Here is a 21,422-nt window from a genome sequence, read left to right as displayed (position 1 = left end):
ATTGCTTAAAATAGGAAGTCGTCGTGTGTTTTGAGCGAAAAAGATCGTCAAGTGATCAAATAACACCGGCCAGATTATGGTTACGTGCTCGGCAACGACTTGTAGAAACCGATCATATTTCATTCTTTCCATCAAAACAGTCACCTTTGCATAGAAAATCAACAAAACGAAACGACAGGACCACAACGAAAACATCAAAATTGGCTTAGCTGCCGAAACGTCCGTAAAAACCCTGAAACGAAAGAAATAATGTAGTAAGTTAACAATTTTTTTTTAAGTCACGGGTACATGTTTCCGTGGAAATTTCCATGTTAACAGCTTTCTCTGTCACTCAAACTCTTCGTGATTCTCGCTGCCCCTCGCTATGTTTAGCGCATGGACGATTCGAAGACCCTTGAAATTTGGTCTTTAAGTTGATCATAGCACTAATCTGAAACATTCGAAGTCCATATCAGTTTAGTAAATGTCGAAACAGCCGTGTAGAGACAATAAACATCGCGACGATCGATGCAATCACAATGGCGCCAGGATTTCAGACTTCTTCGGAAGGACAGATCTCGAGTTCGGAGCCGACTAATTACGAAGAGTCCACGCCAATTAGCAAATATCCCAAAGTGCCCACAACAACTCGTTTCTATGCTATCGCGGCGTATCCACTAGTAAAAAAGGAAATGCGTTGTTTTATCACGGGTCTTTGACATGTCATTATCGGTCTCCACGATTACTAGATGGGAAACGAAGCAAACGTATATCATAGCAGTTTTATTCGAAAATCCCGCATGAAAATTTACATATTTTCGTCTCTACATACATTGCTTCAAAAATGTAGATTTCCACAATAGTCCATTTCACTTGGTTGCCAAGCCTTGGTTGCCAAGCCTTTGAACAGGAGCGAGGATAAGGTTGACCTTATTATGATACAAACCTTACTGCTTTTCATATGCAAATTACTTTGTTATCATGCTAACTAGATACTTGTCTCTCTCACAACAAGGTCACCTTCAGCCTCACTCCAAATCAAAGGCTTGGCAACTAAGTACACAACTGTAAAATGGCCTATTGAAGTCAGCTTCTATCTTGAGAAAGTCCACGATAAATCAAATATGCATATTCCCCGAGAAAAATATTGATTATGGGTATTTTAATTCTAAACTCTTTGGTACAAATTTACGTCAAATAAGCAAAATATCTCGTGTTCTAATCGCGTGAGGATACTCAGCTGAAGTTGATGAATTTCTTTACCCAAAACATTTGAAATAAAACATCCTAAAATTCGGTAAACAAGATTTCATTCTTGTTCGGAACATGAAAATATTTCTGCTAACAAAATTGCACAATTTGTAAATACGTTATTCAAAGCTGTGTGCGTTTGCGAGTTGGGAGGGTGGGGGTAAATTACGTGAATAAATAAACCAGTTGCCCTGCCCCATGAACAACGAAACTAAATTGAAAATTGCCTAAAAGAACAACAAAACAGTTCGCGAGACTGCTTTAAAAGTTGAGGAGTAATCCCCTCCTATTCCTTAATTCATTTTGTTAATTAAATAACAAACGTTTTAATTCATTGAAGTAATAACCTTCAAAGTCTTCTGAATTAAGGATTGTTTAATCTCTTTTGAAGATAATATTTAAGACCCTTTCTTTACCAAGAAGTGATTCGTAACTCTCTCTTCTCTACGTTAAATTTCCATGTATAATAATTACGAATGGTTGGTAGAGTGCCGACATCACCTCTTTCGTTGATAAGTTGGTATATTCTCATACCTGGTTTGTGTGATAATACGTTGATAATACATTCCTATCAACACCGGAAGTTAAAAGGTTGACACTCACTATTGGATTTAGAAATATAACATCAACAAGTAAAAACTCTTCCAAGCGTTATCACTGGGGCCATACTTTTTTCTGAGCGTGATGAATAACTACGTTTTTCTTGGTCAGGTAAATTTGACTGTCGTGATCGACTTAAGCTAATCAGCTAATACCTTCTTTCTACTTGGTCTTCAACCGGTCGAGCCCAGCTGTTTGCACCTGAATCTCTGTCAACTCCTCAATACATTGAGCCACTGGAGTCAACAAACATCTCTTCTATAAGCCGTTTCACAGTCAGCCATTGGTTATACTGGGGAAGTCGGTTCCTTGAGTTCCAATTTCACAGTTTGCTGTACCTCATCGTTGAGGTTCTTTGCATAGTTGATCTTCTGAGCCACCTGATTAAATCGACAAATAACGAAAATTTTTACTTATTGTAAAGGAGCTTACGTTTGGACACAAAAGGGTAACTGGATATAATTTTCAGCTTATTCAAGTAAACAGCGATGAGTAAGAATTTGAGGTGAGATATTCATAATGTAGTTAAAATGTAATGAAGTACATGATTATTTACCGTGTTTTTTCAGACAGTTCTTGATGAATTAGGCAAAGTGAAGTGGCTGAAGAAGATGTCTGAGGTGCGCGACTTACGAACTTCAGAGAAGCGCGCACAACTTGAATTGCAAAGATGTACTTAAAAGTGACCTGCGAACCCCTTTATGGACAAAACCCCCTGCCCCTTCCCCGGAGGAATTTGTGGTGGCGCGAATCGATGTAAATTCAAATTTTACAAACCTTCTGAGAGATAACATTATCATCACATCTAACTCTTGGTCTTTTGCCGGGGTTCTTGGATGGTGTTGGCATACTGCTATTATCCGCCTTCATGACAAGCTCGATGTAATCCTTACCGTCTAAAAATGAAAATTTCAGACACAGTCTTTGGCTTAGAGTCAAAGAAATTTCAGAGGTAAAAATTCGCGTTTGACAAGTGTTACTGCGGTTGGTGTTGTTAACTCATCAGCTACACGAATCTTACAAGAGAATTGTTACATTAACCCAAATAATGTGAAAGGAAAACTTTAATTAAATCTCGATGTTTTCGGTATCCCTAAGCACGGTGAGGCACCGCAGATACCTAGAGAAATGAGATGTAACCTCAATAGTTTAAAATCTCGACTAATAGGAGGCAAACCATTTGGTCATTCACAAAACATCGATGATCTGAACTCGACACTAACGAAGAACAACATTATTCCCGAGATGAAAATGATATAAAAAAACTTTCTGTAATGAAAATCAACCGTTTTCATCATGCAAACAAAACTAATAATCACAAGACCAGCGTTTCACTTGACCTCGTTTTGAAAGCGAAGCCCTTTAGAATACGGGAAGGGCCTATCGAGTATCAGAGTAAAACATTTCGAAATGCGACTTCCAGACTTCCAAATCCAGCACTCTAAACCTTTAGGCCATGCCTACTCTTCTTTCAGACCTCACGTAAACAAATCTTAAATGCAATAACGTCAAACGCCAATAGCGACCATTAAGATAACTGATAACCTTTCCACTGCTTGATACGAGTTGCTCGAGTCCCTTTCCCTCCTACCCCACCCACCATTTCCACTTCGAGAATTACTTACCACTCGCAATAGGTTGGCAAACAAAAAGGTCGGAAAACCGTACTAGAAGAACAATAGCCTCCGGTGAGGGGATCCCACGGGCTCGCACAAAGTACACTGCCTCTGTACTGACAATAGCTTTAAGGCGGTCTTCCTTATCGCGTCTAACAGACTCCGATAACACAAACCTGAGGAAACAAGACCCGCTAAGTTACCTCAGTTTCCAAAAAGTCATTTCTGGTTTTAAATCTTTATCTAAGTTTCTAGGTTTCGAAGGTGGAGACAAATATAGGATTGAAAGACATTTAATTCTAAAACAGCTGCAGTTAACCTCGTATAGAACTTCGCAATTTACGACATTAGAACAAATCAACTTTCATACTTGACCTTTTTCAATCTGTTAAGTCAATGAAAACTCCTTACTTTTCGTTGAAGTTGCCTTCATTTAATTTCAACATGATTTCTTGGCCTTCAGCGTGCGTCCTGGAGAACCGTGGGATAGCACCACTTGGTCCAAAACAATTCCTACGTAAGCGCGCTTGTTTTGGCGGGAAATATCTGGAGCTACGCGTCGCTTGTCCTCGGACGGCTGCTGCAGCACCAGATGCAAAGTCCAGAACTCCAGCGGTTGGTTTGGTAACTGTTCCGACAATGCCTTTACCAATACCAGATATAAAACCCTAAGAAAACAAAAGGCTAAGATTTATTCATCATTCAAAGTCCATACCTGAAAACTACTTGCATTCGCTAAAATGGAATATAAAAAAATCTCACAGCACTGCATGTGTAAGTCGACACAATGATTAATCGCTAGTCACTCATTTACCAAACCACCAACGCAACACCACATGAAGGATTAGCGACATACTTGAACATAGAAATCAATTCGTATCCGTTTTCATCGATTAAGTGTATGTTGCAATGAAGAGGTTATACGAAAAAGCCTCTACACTGAAATAATTTAACCTGGGGCAGATAATGCAAAACAATAAATTTACACGAATTTGCTGAAAATGGCAGAAATTACATTGTATCTTGAGTAAAAGCGTGGTAACACTTCACACACTGGCCATTTGTTGATTGAGCAATCGACGAAAAGGACAGAATGTCAAGCAAAATCTTCTAACAACGAAATTCATCCTCCCGAAGCTACCGCCTCGGTTGTTTCCTCGTCCTTAAGTCATGTGTTTCACCGTTCTAAACGTTTCATCTTCCCCTTCCTCTCCATAAAGAATTACAAATAGCACGAGTCCTCCTCTACGTATAAGTACTGAACTTTGGGTCCAAATTGTTTACTGACGGAGCAACACACGACCAGAAGTGTAGGTAAACTTACTGAGAGTCCTGCGTTATGTGCTCCCTCTATTGGCTGTGTTACAATACTTGTAAGTCCACCAACAATACCCATCCCCAGGCCCTTTACGCCAGCTACAAAGTGATCTTTGGAGCTGCTAAACCTCTCGGCCCGCATTGCGTCACGGCTCTCCTGGAATTTACTGTCCATGGAAGCGTTCCACAAACCATCTGACAGAGAACCAGTGAGCTGCAGAAACAAAATCAGTTTACACCTTGAAAAGCGCATGAAGGACAACTTAACTTTTACTTTAGAGGAACCTTGTCACGACAAGAGGTGAAAAAAAACACAATCTCCACAGGATACAGAAAAGCAACTGCGAAGTGTCATTTTCAGGGACAGTATAGCTTTGTTATTCTATCGATTCAGTTAGCTTAAAAAATGGTATCTTTTAAAGTATCTGTGGTTTCAAAGTATTGTTATTGTCATATCTCGATCAAGCGTAACGTGTCTGCGGAGGAACGAGGCTTTTCAATGTAACCCTTAGCATGTTCATAATTCAAATTTTTCACAACCGTGGAAATAAAGCCGATAAAATTCCCAAATGCTTTCCAATTCTCAATACGGGTGCTACATAGAAGGATGGTTATCTCACATAAAAAGGAACAAAAAATAACCGTACAAAGCTAATGGCGGCTAATTCTGAAGGGGTTCCCGAAGATGGGGATATTTAGGTGTATGTAACGACACAGCGTAACCTCTTGACGGCTGGTCGTATTTACCTTGGCTGCCGAGTCAGAGACTCCGTGAGCCACGTTTATAAATAACCCTCCGACATTGCCTCTCCTGACCAGTCCCTCCAGGCCAGATGACACATCATTAAGTAGTCCCATGGGATTACCGAGCATATTGACTGAACCCACGATAGCTATTTTCCGACTGAGGACTTCCTACAGGTAATCAAAAGAGACACAAAAACAAATGATTCATCAGCATTTCTATCCTCTTTTTTTCTCTTCTCGACGACACTTTTGGGAAGCAGCCCGCAGAACTCTTACGATGTCTCAATGCTTAAATCTTGCCAACACCTCTCAATATGAATTTTAAAATTTTTAACTAGGTAGACGGGTTTCTCGCCGTAAAAAATCTGCACCAGAAATTTAATTCTGTTTGAGTACGCACAAGCAGTTCATATTCAGAATGGTGGTTAGATACTGTTACGTAAAATTGCGCCGGTTCTTCTAATTTGTGCTGTTGTGTTTGTTTCTTAGTATTTTGAGCGAAATATTTGTAATCCCTTAAGCTGTAGTTTCGTTATTCTATAGTTCAGTTCCCTTTTTGTTGTACATTGTTTTAGAGTTTGTCACCTATTACGTTTAAATATGCTGACTTTTCTACATCCTGGGATTCATTCATGATTCATATTGTTGTAAGTCAGGATGTAATGTCGCTGTTATGTCGCCTTCACCAAAACATCGAACTCGTAACAGATACATGCTAGTCACAACGCCGGGTATGAATAATGAGAAAATCATTCGGGAAAAACACATCAACATAAAGAGTTGATTCAGCAAAGTCACTCAACGAAATTTGCGAGAAAGACTGGACCGTTTGCAATACCTACCTCAGTATAATGTTTGCCGATGGAGTCCAGATGAGAAGACAGGGTGTCAAACGGATGAGACCGAGAAAAAGATTCTAAAATCAAACAGTAATAAATATATAGATTTAGCCAAGCCTAAAAGCGGAGCTCGCATTTTTTTTCCGCACGTCTAAAGGGCACAACGCCTTGCCCCGGCCAGGACTAGAACCCGGGTCGTTCGACTCGGAGCCCAGTGCACTGACCACTGGACAAAGCGCGTTGGCATGCCCAGTTGACCACACATGTTAAAAGTAGCACCTTGTACGGTCGTACAGTCGTACATCCAAATTTTTTCGGCTTGATGGGTTACTACTATTTTGTATAATTATGGGGCTACGCTCTGCGAGCTCCGCTATTAGGTCTACTATGCCGGTGGGCTCTATGGTAGAGCAGTAACGTACTCTGGAGATTACAACACTTAAGCAGAAGAAAGAATTCAGTGATCATGATAATAGCTTGGATATTATTACTAAAACAATTGTTCTCCTCATGCAAACTGGAGCCACGGCCAAAAAGCAGTTTATCATTGCCAAACTGTTTAACCCCTAACCCTAAGAGTGATTGGCATCTAATATCTCCTTACAGTATCAACCTTGGATCTAGTATAAATGTCAAGAGAATAAAGGAAATGATCTCTAATTTAAGAAGCTCCCGATTGTCAAAAAAATCATCCTTGTCATTACCGCAAGAAATGTACTGAGATCAGTGTGGAGAATATGAATGCTACTGTTAGGGTGTAAAGTACAATTCACCTAGAAAAAATTAAACCGAACAGGAGATTAGTTTCCTTTGTAGGTACATGCACACCAACCTAGGTCAACTGTAGCATCCTCTAAGTTCACCAGCATCAGCCCCAGACTACTTTTCAGGCTCTGAAGATCCTCTGGAAGCCTTCCAGCACTGGATACAGACAGCTTTATTTGGGTGGAGTTTAGCTGAAGATGCTCAAAGTAATACCTCTTTAAGGAACCAGATGAACTAGGCAATGTCGGCCTACCGATACAAAATTCACTTTCAACACTTTGTTTAATATCGACCCGACCTACACTTTCAGATATAATAAGTTAAGAAACCGCTTTGGAACACAACTTGCGATGTTCCCTTGCCTATCTTCCCCTTTCAATGCTGTAAATTCCCACTATGTTTAATGTATCTTGGAAACCAACACTGCTGGGAGGCGCAAGTGTCCAAAAAAAAAAATGTGTTCGTGAGTGTGGCTACAAATTATCCATATTGGGTAATTTCAAAGACTCGAGAGAATCCTCGTACCAGACTAAATTGCTTAATCAATTCGTGATTCAAAAAGAACAATCACGTTTGTAAAACAAAAATACGTATTTTGAATGAACCCGTTAGTAGCAGCCAAACCAACTTGGCGCAGTTTGAAAGCCTGGATTTTTATCGTCTGGCATACTTTCCCATGGAATAATCTGAGAGAGAAAGTACCTAAGGCAGTTCAGCGTTTAACCATCTTTCAAATTTTCCCATGATTCAATCCAACCTAAGCTTATATGTAATGACCTTTTTTTTTCTTAATCTGTTTTGATTTTGATGTACCATTTGCTTTGCGTTTAGGTTTCGCGTTCGCGTTTGCGTTTTTGCTTTGTTTTCATTTCTACATCATTGATCTTCCAGTGAGGATTATGGAAACGAAGTAATGCTTAGTGGCTTCGCTGAATAGAACTGAACGCAAAAGCTCGGAAACCTTTGTGTGGCATAAAGACTCTCGTCTTCCTCCTGGTTTGCACCAACAATGTCATCATCTTGTTGTACATATCCAAAGAACTGCAGAAGCTTTAACAGCAACAATTCCTCGATCTGAAGAGTCATCTTACGCAGTGATATTTCCAGTGTCTACAATGATTACGTAGCAGTAATCAACCAAATAAGTAAATAAATACAAAATTAATTGGATTAATTCACTGATAGTTCAATCGGTTTTGCAGCCAATCAGTGCACCTGACGCAGATTCATGTCACACTAAAACATGCATCAAAATTGTAAACGATTGTAACCATTATTAAACAAGTAAAAGATTTGCTTTCACACAGAGGTGCACGGCTGAATGTAGTTACATTTTTTAATTATAACAAAAACACTTTGCAGAGACAGACATAAACAGACAGACGAAATCGTTCCGGATTCGCAGAAATTGAACTGATCAAACTGACGCACCAGTGGAACTCTATTTCGTCCTCACAATCACTTTATCCTTAAATACCTGACCTTGAATATTTCCACATTTGGAAGTCTGCTGGGTTCTTTGGAAGCTGATACACGGAGTGAAGGCTGTTTTGACATGGTCTCTTCTTTAGAGCCTTTTTCAGGGAAGGAAGGGAAGAGAAGAACTGGAAGCTGACTGGCGAACACTTGATTGTCAATCTTTAAATGAAAATGGATGGTATGGATGAAAGATTAAGTGACTTTAATGAAATAAATTATAAATATGGTCTATTTTGAGCTCTGTCGTCGTGTAAATAAAGAGTACATTCATTCTGCGTGAGACAAAGAATAACGAAACCCTTAATTCGAGTCTCAGTCCATGCATGAGAAAAACCAGCATGTTAAAGATTTCAACTCTCTTATGTTTAAATTGATTTTTTTGTCCTCCTAACTTTCTCAACCCTTCTGGTCTTTGAACTATAAACACTGGTATTTCAATTTATATATTATTTCACTGTTTCCTCCGCCTTACAGCGCACTCCATTTTACAGAACAAGAAACTTACATGTGACACAATACAGGCATACGAGGTAACTCTCCCACCAAACATATAACTATTTGATCCTTTGCTGCAAACGTCGAAAATGCGCAGGTTTAAGCACTGCCACGACTCAAAAGCAAGTAATGACAGATTGCTATAAAAAGGTACCGCATATATTCCCGTTCTAACGATTTTACGTTTGGAGAGGGAATTATTTCGATGTGCGATACATACAACACACACCTGAATACGTCCAATACTGCCTTCGAGTGTTTCCAGCTTTGAGCTTCTTAAGTAGTCCACCTGAAGACGAAAATTATGAATTCGATGAGTCTATTGAACAATGTGATTTGACGGCCTTTTTCTTAAATAATGCACTTGCTCGGTGTTTCTTAATTTCTAAATGTTTCAGCCAAACTTCAAATTTTGGCTCCCAATGCCGCTCGGAGTTCGAGCGTTTATGGTTGACTAATAAAGGTAATCTTAATTTGGTAGGTTCGATTAAAATTAATCTGGATTTGAGCTAAATCTGACGATAACAATACACAGGAGACAAGCAGTAATATAAAACTGTCGTTAGTAAAATTACGCATTCAATTCAGATTATTTTTTTTTCTTAGACTGAACGTAACCATTCAAAAGTAACGAAGTACTATTGTGCAGTAGTGAATTCTATTGTGCAGTCGAAAAACTAACAAAGTATTGTCGTGCAGTCGTAAATTACCTCGATTTGTTCCAGATTTATGAACACCAGTTCCTCTGGCACAGAGTTAATGACAGACACACCAATCCCTCCAACTAAGCGAATCTGTACTTCAAGCGCTGAGCAATCCCCCTCATAACCCAGGCTACTCACAGTTGGTTGCCTCATACCACCTCTCCGTTCGACTAGCATCCATTCCTTCTCGGCTTCGTCTTCAGACTAATCAAATATCGCATTCAAAATATTTCACATCAGTTGCGAACAAAGCATTAAAATCAAAGTAGACACACTGCAAAGGTTAATAGAACAATTTCCTCCCACTATATCTATGAGACGAACGATCGGCTTTCAGTTTTCCATTTACAAGGCCTCTCATCGCGAGCACAGAAAGTATCCTCGGAATTTAACTGACGACGGAACATCCGATCAAACGTTGGTGATAACATCAGCCGCTTTCTCAAAGTCAACTATTTTTTCACCCTTAAGTCACGGCAGCTGCCAAAGACTCTTTCTATTTGCAGCTTCGAGTTCAGTTGCAATTTTCATTGACGCAATCAGCATAGCGTTAACGAGCCTTCGTTCTAACGGAGGCGAATGCATTGAAAGCGCAGGGTTTGCAGGTTTTCAACCCACTCATTAAAAGCTCAGATATACCCATAACTCACGCAAATTACGACAGCCTGTAAAAGGGGCATGTTCTCAGTATAAGAATAGTTGACAAGTTTTCAAATAAGACTACGAGCTTCTACATACTGTCTTGTAGTAAGAATGGGCTGGTCTTCATCAAGAAATAAGACCGATTAGTTATGCGTCACCAGAAGCAAGATGCTCCAGTACGACTTGTTAGTTTTCAATGCCTTTGTTGAAGAGTTCCTGAATTTCACGCTTTTAAAGTGGACCTTTCGCTCACTGACAGTTTAAAAGGTACGTTTCCTTAAAGGTCTCACCTGCTGTAAACAGTCAGTAATCTGCAACACTCGTGTTGGACCATCTGCCAGAATCTTGACTCCAAGGCAGCCTGAGCCGGGCCTTAGTTTACAAGTGCTGATGCACTGTTCGATAGGAATCTGATCATTTTTAGTAATGTTGGCAGGACCAAGCACTGCATCTGCACCTAGAAAAACAAATACATCGATATTTAAAGAAAATTGTCACTCTTTTTGTGACGAGTGTGGGACCAAGAAAAAGTATAGCGCCCCCACGAGGGATCGAATCCCGGACCTACGATTTCGCAATCCGATGATCTACCTCTGAATTTCCTTAAAGAGATGTGTGCTAAATCCGGTATTCATTTGACCTGGGCGACAGCTGAGATGAAGAAAAATTACTGATATTTTGGTTTTGTACGACATTCCAAGGAGCCCTCGCACCTCTCTAATACGGTCCCCGTCTTCAAATTAATAACTCCACCTGCAGTATGTTTAAGCTGTTCAAGCTGTATTGAAGGTTTATGAACATTATACCGCATTTGCCTAATTTTCTTACCATCTCTTAATCCTTTAACGCCACCTCTTGGCTGTACATACAGTCCAGGAAGATCACATTTCATGCGATTATCCTAACAACAACAACAACAACAAGACTCAAATAAAGATCAGAAGTGACAACCAGGAAAGAAAAAAAAAACCGTCCGGGTTCCACTCCTTTTTTTCTTTGTGTTAAACTACAAGAAGTTTCCCATAAAAAACGGGGTGAAGAAGATTGATAACCAACGCATCTACGTCTTAAAGAAACTTTAGAACTTTGAGGAAAACGCAAGGGCATTAGACTGCAGAAAGCAAATCCGAAAATTGCTTGTAGAAGTATATTGTAATAATTGTATGTGGCAGATCATTTAGTAACCCTCTCCTAACTCAACGCACACAAATTTGCGACATCAGTTGAAGTGCTCCCGTTACCTCTGTGAAGGACCACGTCTGTGTGTGCAGCCGCCTTTGGTTACATTTACTCAGCACGAGTCGCACGTACTTGCCACAAGTGGGTGGCGCTAAGCTGTCAATATCCAGAACTAATCCTCCTTTGGACGAAGACGCCTTCACAGAAGGAGTGGAGGAGCCTTCATGAAGCAACTGACCCTCGCCAGTCAGTCGCCAAAGTTGGGATCTTTTGGAAGGTTCCTGCAACGATCAAAACACCGTTAGATTAGGCAGCCTGTGTGAATTATTTTACTCTCAAGCGTGATAAGCACAAAAATCATCCAGATAATTTTAACACACGATCTACCATCTATTTTTAATAATATCAAAGGCGACGAGTCCTAAGCGCCATCAGTTTTCTTCTGTCTATCCTCAGCCCTCCACCGCCCACTCACTCCACCGCCACGCTTGGTAAAATTACAAAGATATCTTTCAGTTTAATTCTAAAAGTGGCCCACGCCCCTGACACCGTTTTAATGGGAGCAAAAAAACCTTTTTCTTTATCCTTTTTTTTTTTTTTTTTCCCATATTCGTACCTTTCTTCTGAGCAGCACCACTGATCCATGAGGCACATCTAAAACAAGCTCCCTCATATCAAGGGACGATTCATCTGCAGCTAAAGCAGGTTGGAGGTGAACTGAGCCACACATGTGTCCATCAGCACTGAAAGATCATTTCACAAAGGAGAATAAGAATGAAAATTAAATGAATCCTCGTCGGAAGAGAGTTTTACCAGGGCACTTCTTAACCCTTCTCCTTCCAAGTTCCCTTTATCAGTTCTCCTTACTGCCTGTCATACAGTTCTCAAAATGTTGCTTCAGAGAATTTGGCACTGAATCAGCTAATAATCCCTTAATCAATACTGTTATTTATTCTCAACACTTTTCTCCTTGATATTGTATTTATTTTGTAAGGAGGAATTCTGCTTGGCACCCATGAGTTTTAAAGGGTTGATGAGTGTTAATTTGTTCATTGCTGAGTTTGCATGTAAAGAATATCGTTGACACAATGATCCAACAGTCACTAGAATTTTTATCTTGAAATGCCATAATTTTTATCACTGTTTCATCAATTTGCAAAGTTCCTGATGCCTGAATATCCAAAGCACTGATAACTACTAAATAAAACAACCAGTAAACTTAACTTAAACGCATAGCGACTCTCACTTCAGATTGAAAACTACCTTGCAACTACCTTGAGCACGAAGGAGGGAGCTATGCATTACATGACACTGCCAGAATGAAAAAGCAGTAGAGGCAAAGCGCCTTCTTTTTTTCCACACCGACAGAACACTGAAAAACTTAAATGAACTAACCTAAACTGAACTTTACCTGGAAAATGTATGTGTAAGTACAACGTATATGGGATTGTAATAGTAGAGCCGGTCGCTTCCTCCAAGCTCATTCATTTGATAGCGAGTGAAAGATCCACCTCCCATCACCCCAACAGACAGCTCAGGTAACAGAGTGGGTTCATCCCATGAGTAGGGAACTTCATTTAGAAATATAAAAATAGAAAAAAATCAGTCATATAGGGAGTACGAACAATTTCGAAAGTAACATACGGTAACGGGCAAAATCGAAAACAAATCTGCAATTTTCAATTGACAATTTGTTTATATTAGCTAAGACAAATGTAAAAATATATTTGCTCTCGCTCTGGTATGTGACTGAAATAGAACCAACAAGACAAAATTTAAGGTCTTCTCTGAGGTGCGGTACAGTCCTAGCTAATGATCCAAAAGTATTGAGTGCAAGAGCTCTCTTTCCATCAGTGGTAGTTTGAAAAAGCTTACTCTAGGTGCCTTAGGGAGAAAGGTTGGGATAGATGGCAATGTTTAGGTTTGGTCGTCCAATAAAGAAAAATGTTATCTATTTGTCACGAGTGTGGGAGAGAAAAAAATCTGAGCCACACAAAGGACCTCCCAAGTGAGAAATTCACTAAGCTACAGAAGACTCATCGGGAAGCGAATGAGATCTCTAGTCGCAAGCGAACTTGAAAAATAGCTCAACCCGCCTACAAGTTAAGAATTCAAGTCTCTTGTAACGAACCCAGCAACTTCAAAGAGTCTCAGTGCTCAAACAATACCTGATTGTTTTGCTTGAAGAATGGTTCTTGTTCTGTCTTCAGTTCCACACTGATAGAAAGTGATTGACACCTGAAAAACAAGCGAAAATCCTTTCATCGACTTTTTTTCCTACCACTATTTTTGCTAACGTATGAACCTGAGTAAGGGAAATTATATCCGAACACTTTGGATTTTTCTTAACCCTTGAACCCATAAAAGTGACCAGCATCTAATTTCTCCTTACAACACAACCCATGGCTCACACGTAAAGTTCACGAGAATAAAGAAAATGATCACCAACTAAAGAAGCTCTTGATTGTTAAACAAATTCTTCTTATCAGCAGCTTAAGAAATGTGTGAAGAACAGTAAGGAGAATATGCATTCTGATGGAAGATCATCTTCACGAATAAGCCACAGGTCAGTAACCACTAAACAAACCTCTGATAGGTTGTCAATCCTGAACGGCGGGGGAAGCTGGGAGGCATCAGTGAACAGAACGTGAAATGTTGCTCCTCTAAGCACCACCTCCACTCTCACAAACAACGAACAATCATTCAAACTCCTGCAGAAAAAAATATATATATCATCATGCTCTAAGTAATACCTGCATTTTCCTAGCAGCTTGCTGATGATTTTCTGTTATTGTACAAGCTACTTTGGACCAATATTCCAATACATGCATTACGAGGTGAGGCGTAGCTTATGACACATAGACGTATAGTGAACACAAGGTTACTATGTACTCTGTTAACTCAAGAGCTCAAAAGACACAGAGAGGGAAACAGGCAACCAGGCAGGCAGATAGACGGCTAAACACACAAACAGACAAACCTTCAGACAGACAGACAGACAGGCAACCAGGCAGGTAGATAGACGGCTAAACACACAAACAGACAAACCTACAGACAGATAGACTGACTGACTGACGGACAGACACAACAAAAAGGAAGATAGCCTTGCAATTCACTTATTTCCTAATCTACTGCATAAGATAGAATTGCATATACCTCATGTTGATATGAAAAGAATCATCCTGATCGATCCTGAAGCCACCAGACCACTTGCAGTGAGAAACATCATTTAACCTGAAGTAAAACCTTGATTAGAAATCTGTTGCGGACAAAAACAGCTGGTTGTGCCACGTGCTGTCCAAGCAATAGTATCAGGTACTCGCGTGGAGAAAAACACAAACAAAAAGGATCCAAATAAAGAGGCAAAGTACAAGGTCCTTTACCTGATACACAAAAGTTGGTCTAAGTCTGTTCTGGCCCAATGGAAAAGAACCAGGGCCCCTGGCATGGCAGTGAGTGTTCCCTCTGGGTTGGTTGTTCCCTAAAGAGCAGACAAAACAAAAAGAGAGAATTTGGATGTTTTTCCTCTTACAGTAGAGCAGATAAATAGGTTATCATTAAGGGAAACGCACTTTCCAGAGACTGAGTTTTAAGATAACCTCCAAACTTCCTAAAAGGTATATAGTTTAGTGATATCAGCTGAGTCGATAATGTAAAAGGCTCCGTTAACCCCTCTTCAGACTGACGTCAGCTTTAGAAACTCTTTGCGTTGGCCAATCTTTACTATCAACTCAGTTAGTAAAACCAGTTATCTTGTTAAACCTCCCACCGACTCGCACCACAGTTTCTTGAGGAACTAACCCCCTTTTTTCCAAAAAGTAACCTTGCCGTTCAAAAGTTGCCTTCAAATGGAACACAAATTCGAATATGGACAACGTCATTTTGAAAACAATTAAGCACCTTAATGAATAGAGATCAAGTAATTTCCAAAGGAACAAAAATTTGTATACCTGTTCCCTTACGAAGTGTCTCTGTGAAAAAGCTAGAGTATGATGAGTCCTATTTTCCAGCTGATATCGAGTAGCAAGGGTAACAATTCTTGTATCACGATATCGCCCTTGGCCAAAACGCACATCAATACCAATATCGTACACCCTGAAAACAACGACATGGCGCGTATTTAACGTACGTTGATAGGTTGCTTTGACAAGACCTTCCGGATCCGAGCATTTTTATTATCAATACTCATCTATGCTTTTTTAGTTTGCTTTATTAACTCGCTTTGTTTTCGCCTTTGTTTAGTATCTATTTTAACTCGTCTTCAAAAGTCTTACAAGTTCAGACACACTGATCAAGGGTAGAAGAAATTAATAGTTAAAGAATTAATAAAAACATAATAAATGCAAATAAATCATACTAATTCAAGGAGGTAAATAGAGGATATCAAATAACTGAGTGTAGATACGAGTTTCATCTTCGACTGGAAGATATGATCAAAATGAGATGAATTCGTATCCACAATCAGACATGCGATATTATGTTCATCACATGGGTATAATTGAAGAATTCGAATTAAAATGATTTAAAAACTCGTCACAATAGCACCAAACATTGAGTTCAACTGCCCGTGAACCCAGCGTGCTAAGATGTTATTTTAACATCAAATATAAACATAAAGCAATATCTATGCAAAACAGTTTTTTTTTGTCTGACATTAAAGAAGTTTTAAAATAAAATTAGCATTGTTGCTGAGGAAGAAATAGCCCTGTTTTGACATTTCAGAAACCAGAAGATTCTGTTGTTTCATTGGTGTTTTTGTAATAAGTATAGGAAATCGTATGAACGCGAGTGCATTTCGTGATTTATGGGCACGAGTGATGTTTTGAGAGTTCTCAAAATTGCACGAGCCGTAGGCGAGTGCAATTTGAGAACTTTCAAAACATCACGAGTGACCATAAATCACGAAATGCACGAGCAGGTTCATACGATTTTTTATTTATTATATTCTCGACAAAATTACTCCATCGCGCTACTCTGCACGCCTTACGTACTACAAAAAACACTTCAATGGGTTCCAAAATGCTCACATGTTTTATTTGAACCAATCAAAAATGTAATGTTGTGACAGGTAAATCAAGCGTGAAGTTCTTGAAAGTTTCTCAGAAAATATTACAAGCCGAACTCTGTCAGCCATTTTTTTATAAGTTGGTGTTCAAATTTGGCGCTTCCCCGGTGTTTCCATGGCAACTTCTCCGTATTGCACTCTATAACCTCTATTGCACTCTATAACCTATTTATGCATTCATCATTGACCAATCAGAAACGCGATATTTTGTTGAGTATATAATAAATGGTGTTATATCTTCACGGTCTCGAGGAAACAAAGCTGACTGCATCCCCTGACGAATGTTCCTGGTAAGAACTAAGGGTCGCCACTACGTTGGTAGGGTCAAAGAAATAGAATCAAGAAGGTTTGTGTTCCAGTCGCTACACGCAAAACGAAGACTCCACATCAGGTGTGACGCGATAAAGAGATGAAGGCTGATCGTAAATATGAAAAGTACTGCACATCTCAGAAACGTATCTGACGTCACGGTACCGATTAGTTTAGTTTCCTGACGGTATCAATTATCCCTCCCACTATGATAGCATACATGAAAAAATATGCAATCGGTTATAGAACAATTCCCAATTCATAAGCGCCTTTTGGCAGAAAAAAATGAAATATTGACAATTATGCTTTTATTTATATATTTATCTGTTTAGAGTTTTATCTCTTAATTAATTTATTCATTTACCTATTTATTTGTTTGTTTATATCCGTTTATTGACTGATTAATTTAAGTACTAATTTAGGTAGTTAGTCTCCTGCCTAAATATTATTTATTCATTGTGCATCAATTCATTAATTCATCTTAAATAATTAGATATTTAGTCGCCCATTTCTTAAATTAATTTGTTGATCAATTCAGTCCCATACATCTTGATTTCCAGATGATCTCAAATGACATTCATTTTCTGCTTCAGATACCGAAGACGCCTCATAGAAACTACAAATCAATGTTCACTGATTTCTTATCATGTTTCATCATAATTGATTGATTATAAATATCCCTGTTCATAATTTCATTTTCTAGTTCTTCTTCCACTGATTAAGAACAAAGATATTAAAGTGTTCAACAGGAAATTCACCCAAGAAATTCGAAGAACGACTTTCTCAAAACTTATTTAGCATAGTCATTGACGATTTGACTAAAGAGGTTTCGGTGGGAAAATGACCAATCAATTCTTTAACCAATCAATAGCGCAGCATTACGTTACCATTTTTTAGAAGTGACAAGGCACACGGATTCGCAAGGGAGGTTTGCGCGAAACAAGCACGCGCCTTGCACGTGTAACTCCAACTGACGGCTCACAGCGCTGCTGGACACTTTGCATGCGGACGCGGGAGGCGGAGTTACGGCTTTTCCTTTCTTTTTCGTTCTGTAATGCAAGGATTTAATGTGACAAGAGCTCTAAGTGGTTTCTAAGACAACCATAACTGACGGCTATCGTGACGAGAGAGATGATGGTGTCTATATGCATGCCACTATGTTAATGCTCACATAGAATGTTTCTTAATTCCCGTAACAACTTTTATGGTTTAAATGACAATCATGTGAATAACCAAGAACAAAAATTCAAATTTATTTCTTTCGATATAGAATGGTACATTTAGCGGCAAACCATGCTTCAATCATAGCAACAAACACAGACTATAATCGCTGTATCGATTAAAGTACCCTTGTTTTATCAAGCGCTATTTACATTGGGCCAAGCGATTAAGATTATTAAAGATTAGTTTTCATACTTTAAGTCTTTCTTAAAGTTTGTAAAGAGGTTAAAGTGAATATACTCTGTCGTTTAGAACTGACTTTATTTTATTGTCATAAATTGATTCAAACTTGATCTATTTCAGAAATTTTTAAATTTCAACTTCGCATTTATACACAATCGCGAAAAACTTTACCAACCATGGCAAAACACTGCAGTTAGTTCACTGGTAAAGCAAGCTTAATTTTTTATTTGAAAATCAAATTCAAGTGCCGAACACATCATAAAAAAGGAAAGACAAAGTAATAACACAACCATTTCAAAGCCCATTCAGGAACTAAAACTCAAAGAAATTCCAAATCTACATACATATTCCAGCAGATTGTCCCCACATTTCTGAACTGTATTTCTGTTTCTCAGTCAATGACACTGTAAAAAAATTGTTGACAAATATTCCAAGTGACTTACTTGTTAGGCCGGCTTCCACCTTGAATGGCGTGAACGCGTCTAAATTCTCGTGAATTGTCCAGCGAAAAGGAAGTACTCCTGCAGAGAAGACAAAGTTGCAGGAAGCAGGAAACGATACATGTAATAGTGACTTAAAAGACAACATCAAAGAGATAAAGGAGAGGCTGTATCGTGCTGAGAGCCCATTACGTACCATAAAGGTTTCCCGCTTCCAGGCTGATAGCCCTTGCCAATCCTCATTTGACATCTGTTGAGAAAATACAAGGAACTTTTAGGCAGAGAGAATCCACATTGCCAAAGGCATATTATAATAACCAAGTTTTCTTTTTCTGAAATACACCTGTTAATAACAACAAAGAAGGACTCAGAACGAACAAAATTAGTCACATACAAATATTTGCTGAAAAAAAAAAGGAAAGAACCAAAACAAAGCGATACTCTTTTCCATCTACTCGACAGTGTTATGTGCTAAAAAAACAAACTAAGTTCGTGGTAAATTACTACTTAAAGAATTTAACCGAAAAGGAAAAAAAAAACCAAGAGGACCCGATGGTTAATCAGCGTGAGAGAACCCTAATCAATAGGAAAATACTACATTTCTAACAGGTTTCCAAACATACCTTGTGGCCGCCTCTCTGTCAGAGAAAGAAAACAGCAACGGAGTCAAGCTCCGCGCCATCTCGTGTTCTTTAAACTGGCCAGCCATGTCATGAGGAACACCCTCTTGTTTAAACACAAGTGGGACCCCTGTACTGTTTATCATCCAATAAGGAGCATAAATGGAAACCTGTGGGAAAACAAAACAAAACAAAAAAGGTTAGTTAAATACCTCGAACGTACTAAGTTAGCGGTAGTGAAGAAACGGTTAGTCGGATATATCAATATATCTTAACAGTATGTCTGCCAAGTTTGGGACATGATTGAGAAAGTTGAGAAAACTAAGGACAAATTATGAGACATTTTAGTAAAAATAACGAAAAAAGAAATTCAAATTTTACAGCAGTGCAGTGGAGTACGGCCCCTAATTTGTCCGAACAAAAAGCACTTGGGAACTGAAATATTTAGCAAAATAAAATATCAAAGGTGTGGTGCTCATCTTAAAATGCTTCCCATTATCGCTTACTGCCCCCTTAACAAGCGCTGAAACTGTTAATAAAAGCCTGACACACTTTAACCCCTTAAATTCACATTGATTAATCTATAGCTTCTCCCTACAATATCCGCACATTATCCAGCAAACAGGTACTGAGAGTAATCAAACTTATCAGGTAGAGGTCGTTGTCTTGATCAAACACCAAAATCTCGTGACCTATTTACAAGGAAGTGTAGGAGCTACTGGAGAGAATTAACAATCAGATCTCGGGAGTTAAAGGGTTAACATGTACTAAAGGATTTTCGCTCGACATTTTATCACTTACTTTTAATGATCCACCCGGCTTTACAGAAACTTTGACATTTAGTATCAAAGATCTTCTTTCGGTGTCCTGGAGTTCCACATGAATAATTGGATGTTCAATGAAGCTCATTCTTCTTGAAATTCGAATGTTATCACAATATGTGAAGTTTTCAATGCTGAAGCCAAGATCGAGAGCCTTCTCCGGATCAGCCTGTTCACGTAGGAAAAAAAAGAAAGATAAAAGAGAAAACTGACTTGAGGAACATTAACTGATCTTCAGGTTCGTTTAGTTTTAAATCTTAATTCAGTTTAGTTTTTGATTCGTATACCATTCCTGTTTCAAGACTTAACTCTTCCAATTGGTTTGGCTACAATTTACATTTCTTGCCAGTGCGTACTTTTTCCGCGCAAGATTCGCACCACACCACTACTCAGTGGATATTTAATTTCAAAATCGTTTCACGGGATCTTTAAGATATATCGTGATTTTGTCCATAACTCATCATAAAAACATTAAAGCTGGCAGGTTGTACTTACAGTGTACAAAGGAACAGACTTTCCAGCCTTCAGGTTTCCTTTAGCGGGTGTATTTTTGACTTGGTAGCTCAACTCACACGGTAGAAGGTTCACTAGCATCACTGGGTACATGATTGTCAGGGTGTGACCCGGTTGAGGCATCATATTGAGACCACTTGTTTGAGCGCCTTCGTGATGTAAAATGTCTTCTGGATAGCCTTCTCTCTTAACAGCCACACAGAACCTGAAGGATCACAAGAAATCAGTAGAAAACTGAAGCAAATGTCACTTTTTCAGCCATTAACTTTTTAACCTCAAACTAAAGTAGTAACACTGGTTTTGAGTCATTTTGTCATTCGCAATCGAACCACGTTAAGCATCTGAATAAAACACCAAAACAACGGTATCACTTTAAAATACCTAGTCCAAATGGTAAGCGAATTGATTAGGGGACATTTCCCCTTCAAGGAGCTTATCTTTGACAAGAAGTTCAAGCAGATACCTGCAAAAAGTTCTGGAAATTTAACCAGAAATAGGTTCAAGGGAGCTCTAGCAATGATCTTGCATTCCATTCAAGAGACGAAGTAGCATTCCCAGACCGATTCAAGACACACTTAAGAAACACGGAAAAGCCGACAAAGGCTTGATAATCCGACAAGTTTAAAGAAAACGTTTT

The 21,422-nt window shown here is 39.0% G+C and overlaps 1 protein-coding gene across 3 annotated transcripts in view; it reads right to left on the bottom strand.

The window, feature by feature from the left end:
• Positions 1 to 21,422, bottom strand: part of LOC113681813 (intermembrane lipid transfer protein VPS13D) — a 62,998-nt gene that overhangs the window by 1,411 nt on the left and 40,165 nt on the right. For 2 of the 3 annotated variants that reach the window (XM_089181066.1, XM_089181067.1), the window contains exons 50-76: positions 20,768 to 20,990; positions 20,253 to 20,441; positions 19,455 to 19,621; positions 19,028 to 19,081; positions 18,835 to 18,912; positions 15,564 to 15,708; positions 14,997 to 15,094; positions 14,770 to 14,847; positions 14,201 to 14,324; positions 13,782 to 13,851; positions 13,025 to 13,184; positions 12,230 to 12,356; positions 11,676 to 11,894; positions 11,263 to 11,335; positions 10,725 to 10,891; positions 9,799 to 9,996; positions 9,318 to 9,377; positions 8,597 to 8,752; positions 8,076 to 8,224; positions 7,182 to 7,363; positions 6,353 to 6,426; positions 5,511 to 5,678; positions 4,771 to 4,977; positions 3,858 to 4,114; positions 3,456 to 3,622; positions 2,608 to 2,726; positions 750 to 2,210 (exon numbers count right to left, since the gene is read on the bottom strand). In XM_089181066.1, coding sequence (XP_089037192.1) covers positions 2,118 to 2,210; positions 2,608 to 2,726; positions 3,456 to 3,622; positions 3,858 to 4,114; positions 4,771 to 4,977; positions 5,511 to 5,678; positions 6,353 to 6,426; positions 7,182 to 7,363; positions 8,076 to 8,224; positions 8,597 to 8,752; positions 9,318 to 9,377; positions 9,799 to 9,996; positions 10,725 to 10,891; positions 11,263 to 11,335; positions 11,676 to 11,894; positions 12,230 to 12,356; positions 13,025 to 13,184; positions 13,782 to 13,851; positions 14,201 to 14,324; positions 14,770 to 14,847; positions 14,997 to 15,094; positions 15,564 to 15,708; positions 18,835 to 18,912; positions 19,028 to 19,081; positions 19,455 to 19,621; positions 20,253 to 20,441; positions 20,768 to 20,990 — 3,802 coding nt within the window. In that variant the 3' untranslated portion in view covers positions 750 to 2,117. Of the gene's footprint in view, positions 1 to 749; positions 2,211 to 2,607; positions 2,727 to 3,455; positions 3,623 to 3,857; positions 4,115 to 4,770; positions 4,978 to 5,510; positions 5,679 to 6,352; positions 6,427 to 7,181; positions 7,364 to 8,075; positions 8,225 to 8,596; positions 8,753 to 9,317; positions 9,378 to 9,798; positions 9,997 to 10,724; positions 10,892 to 11,262; positions 11,336 to 11,675; positions 11,895 to 12,229; positions 12,357 to 13,024; positions 13,185 to 13,781; positions 13,852 to 14,200; positions 14,325 to 14,769; positions 14,848 to 14,996; positions 15,095 to 15,563; positions 15,709 to 18,834; positions 18,913 to 19,027; positions 19,082 to 19,454; positions 19,622 to 20,252; positions 20,442 to 20,767; positions 20,991 to 21,422 lie in introns of those variants that run through there. The other variant, XR_016179388.1, reaches the window with a different exon arrangement.

The sequence above is a fragment of the Pocillopora damicornis genome, chromosome 8 (assembly GCF_964200805.1).
Source record: "Pocillopora damicornis chromosome 8, jaPocDami1.2, whole genome shotgun sequence".
Classification (NCBI taxonomy): Eukaryota; Metazoa; Cnidaria; class Anthozoa; order Scleractinia; family Pocilloporidae; genus Pocillopora; species Pocillopora damicornis.
This window is presented reverse-complemented; position numbering and strand designations above follow the sequence as displayed.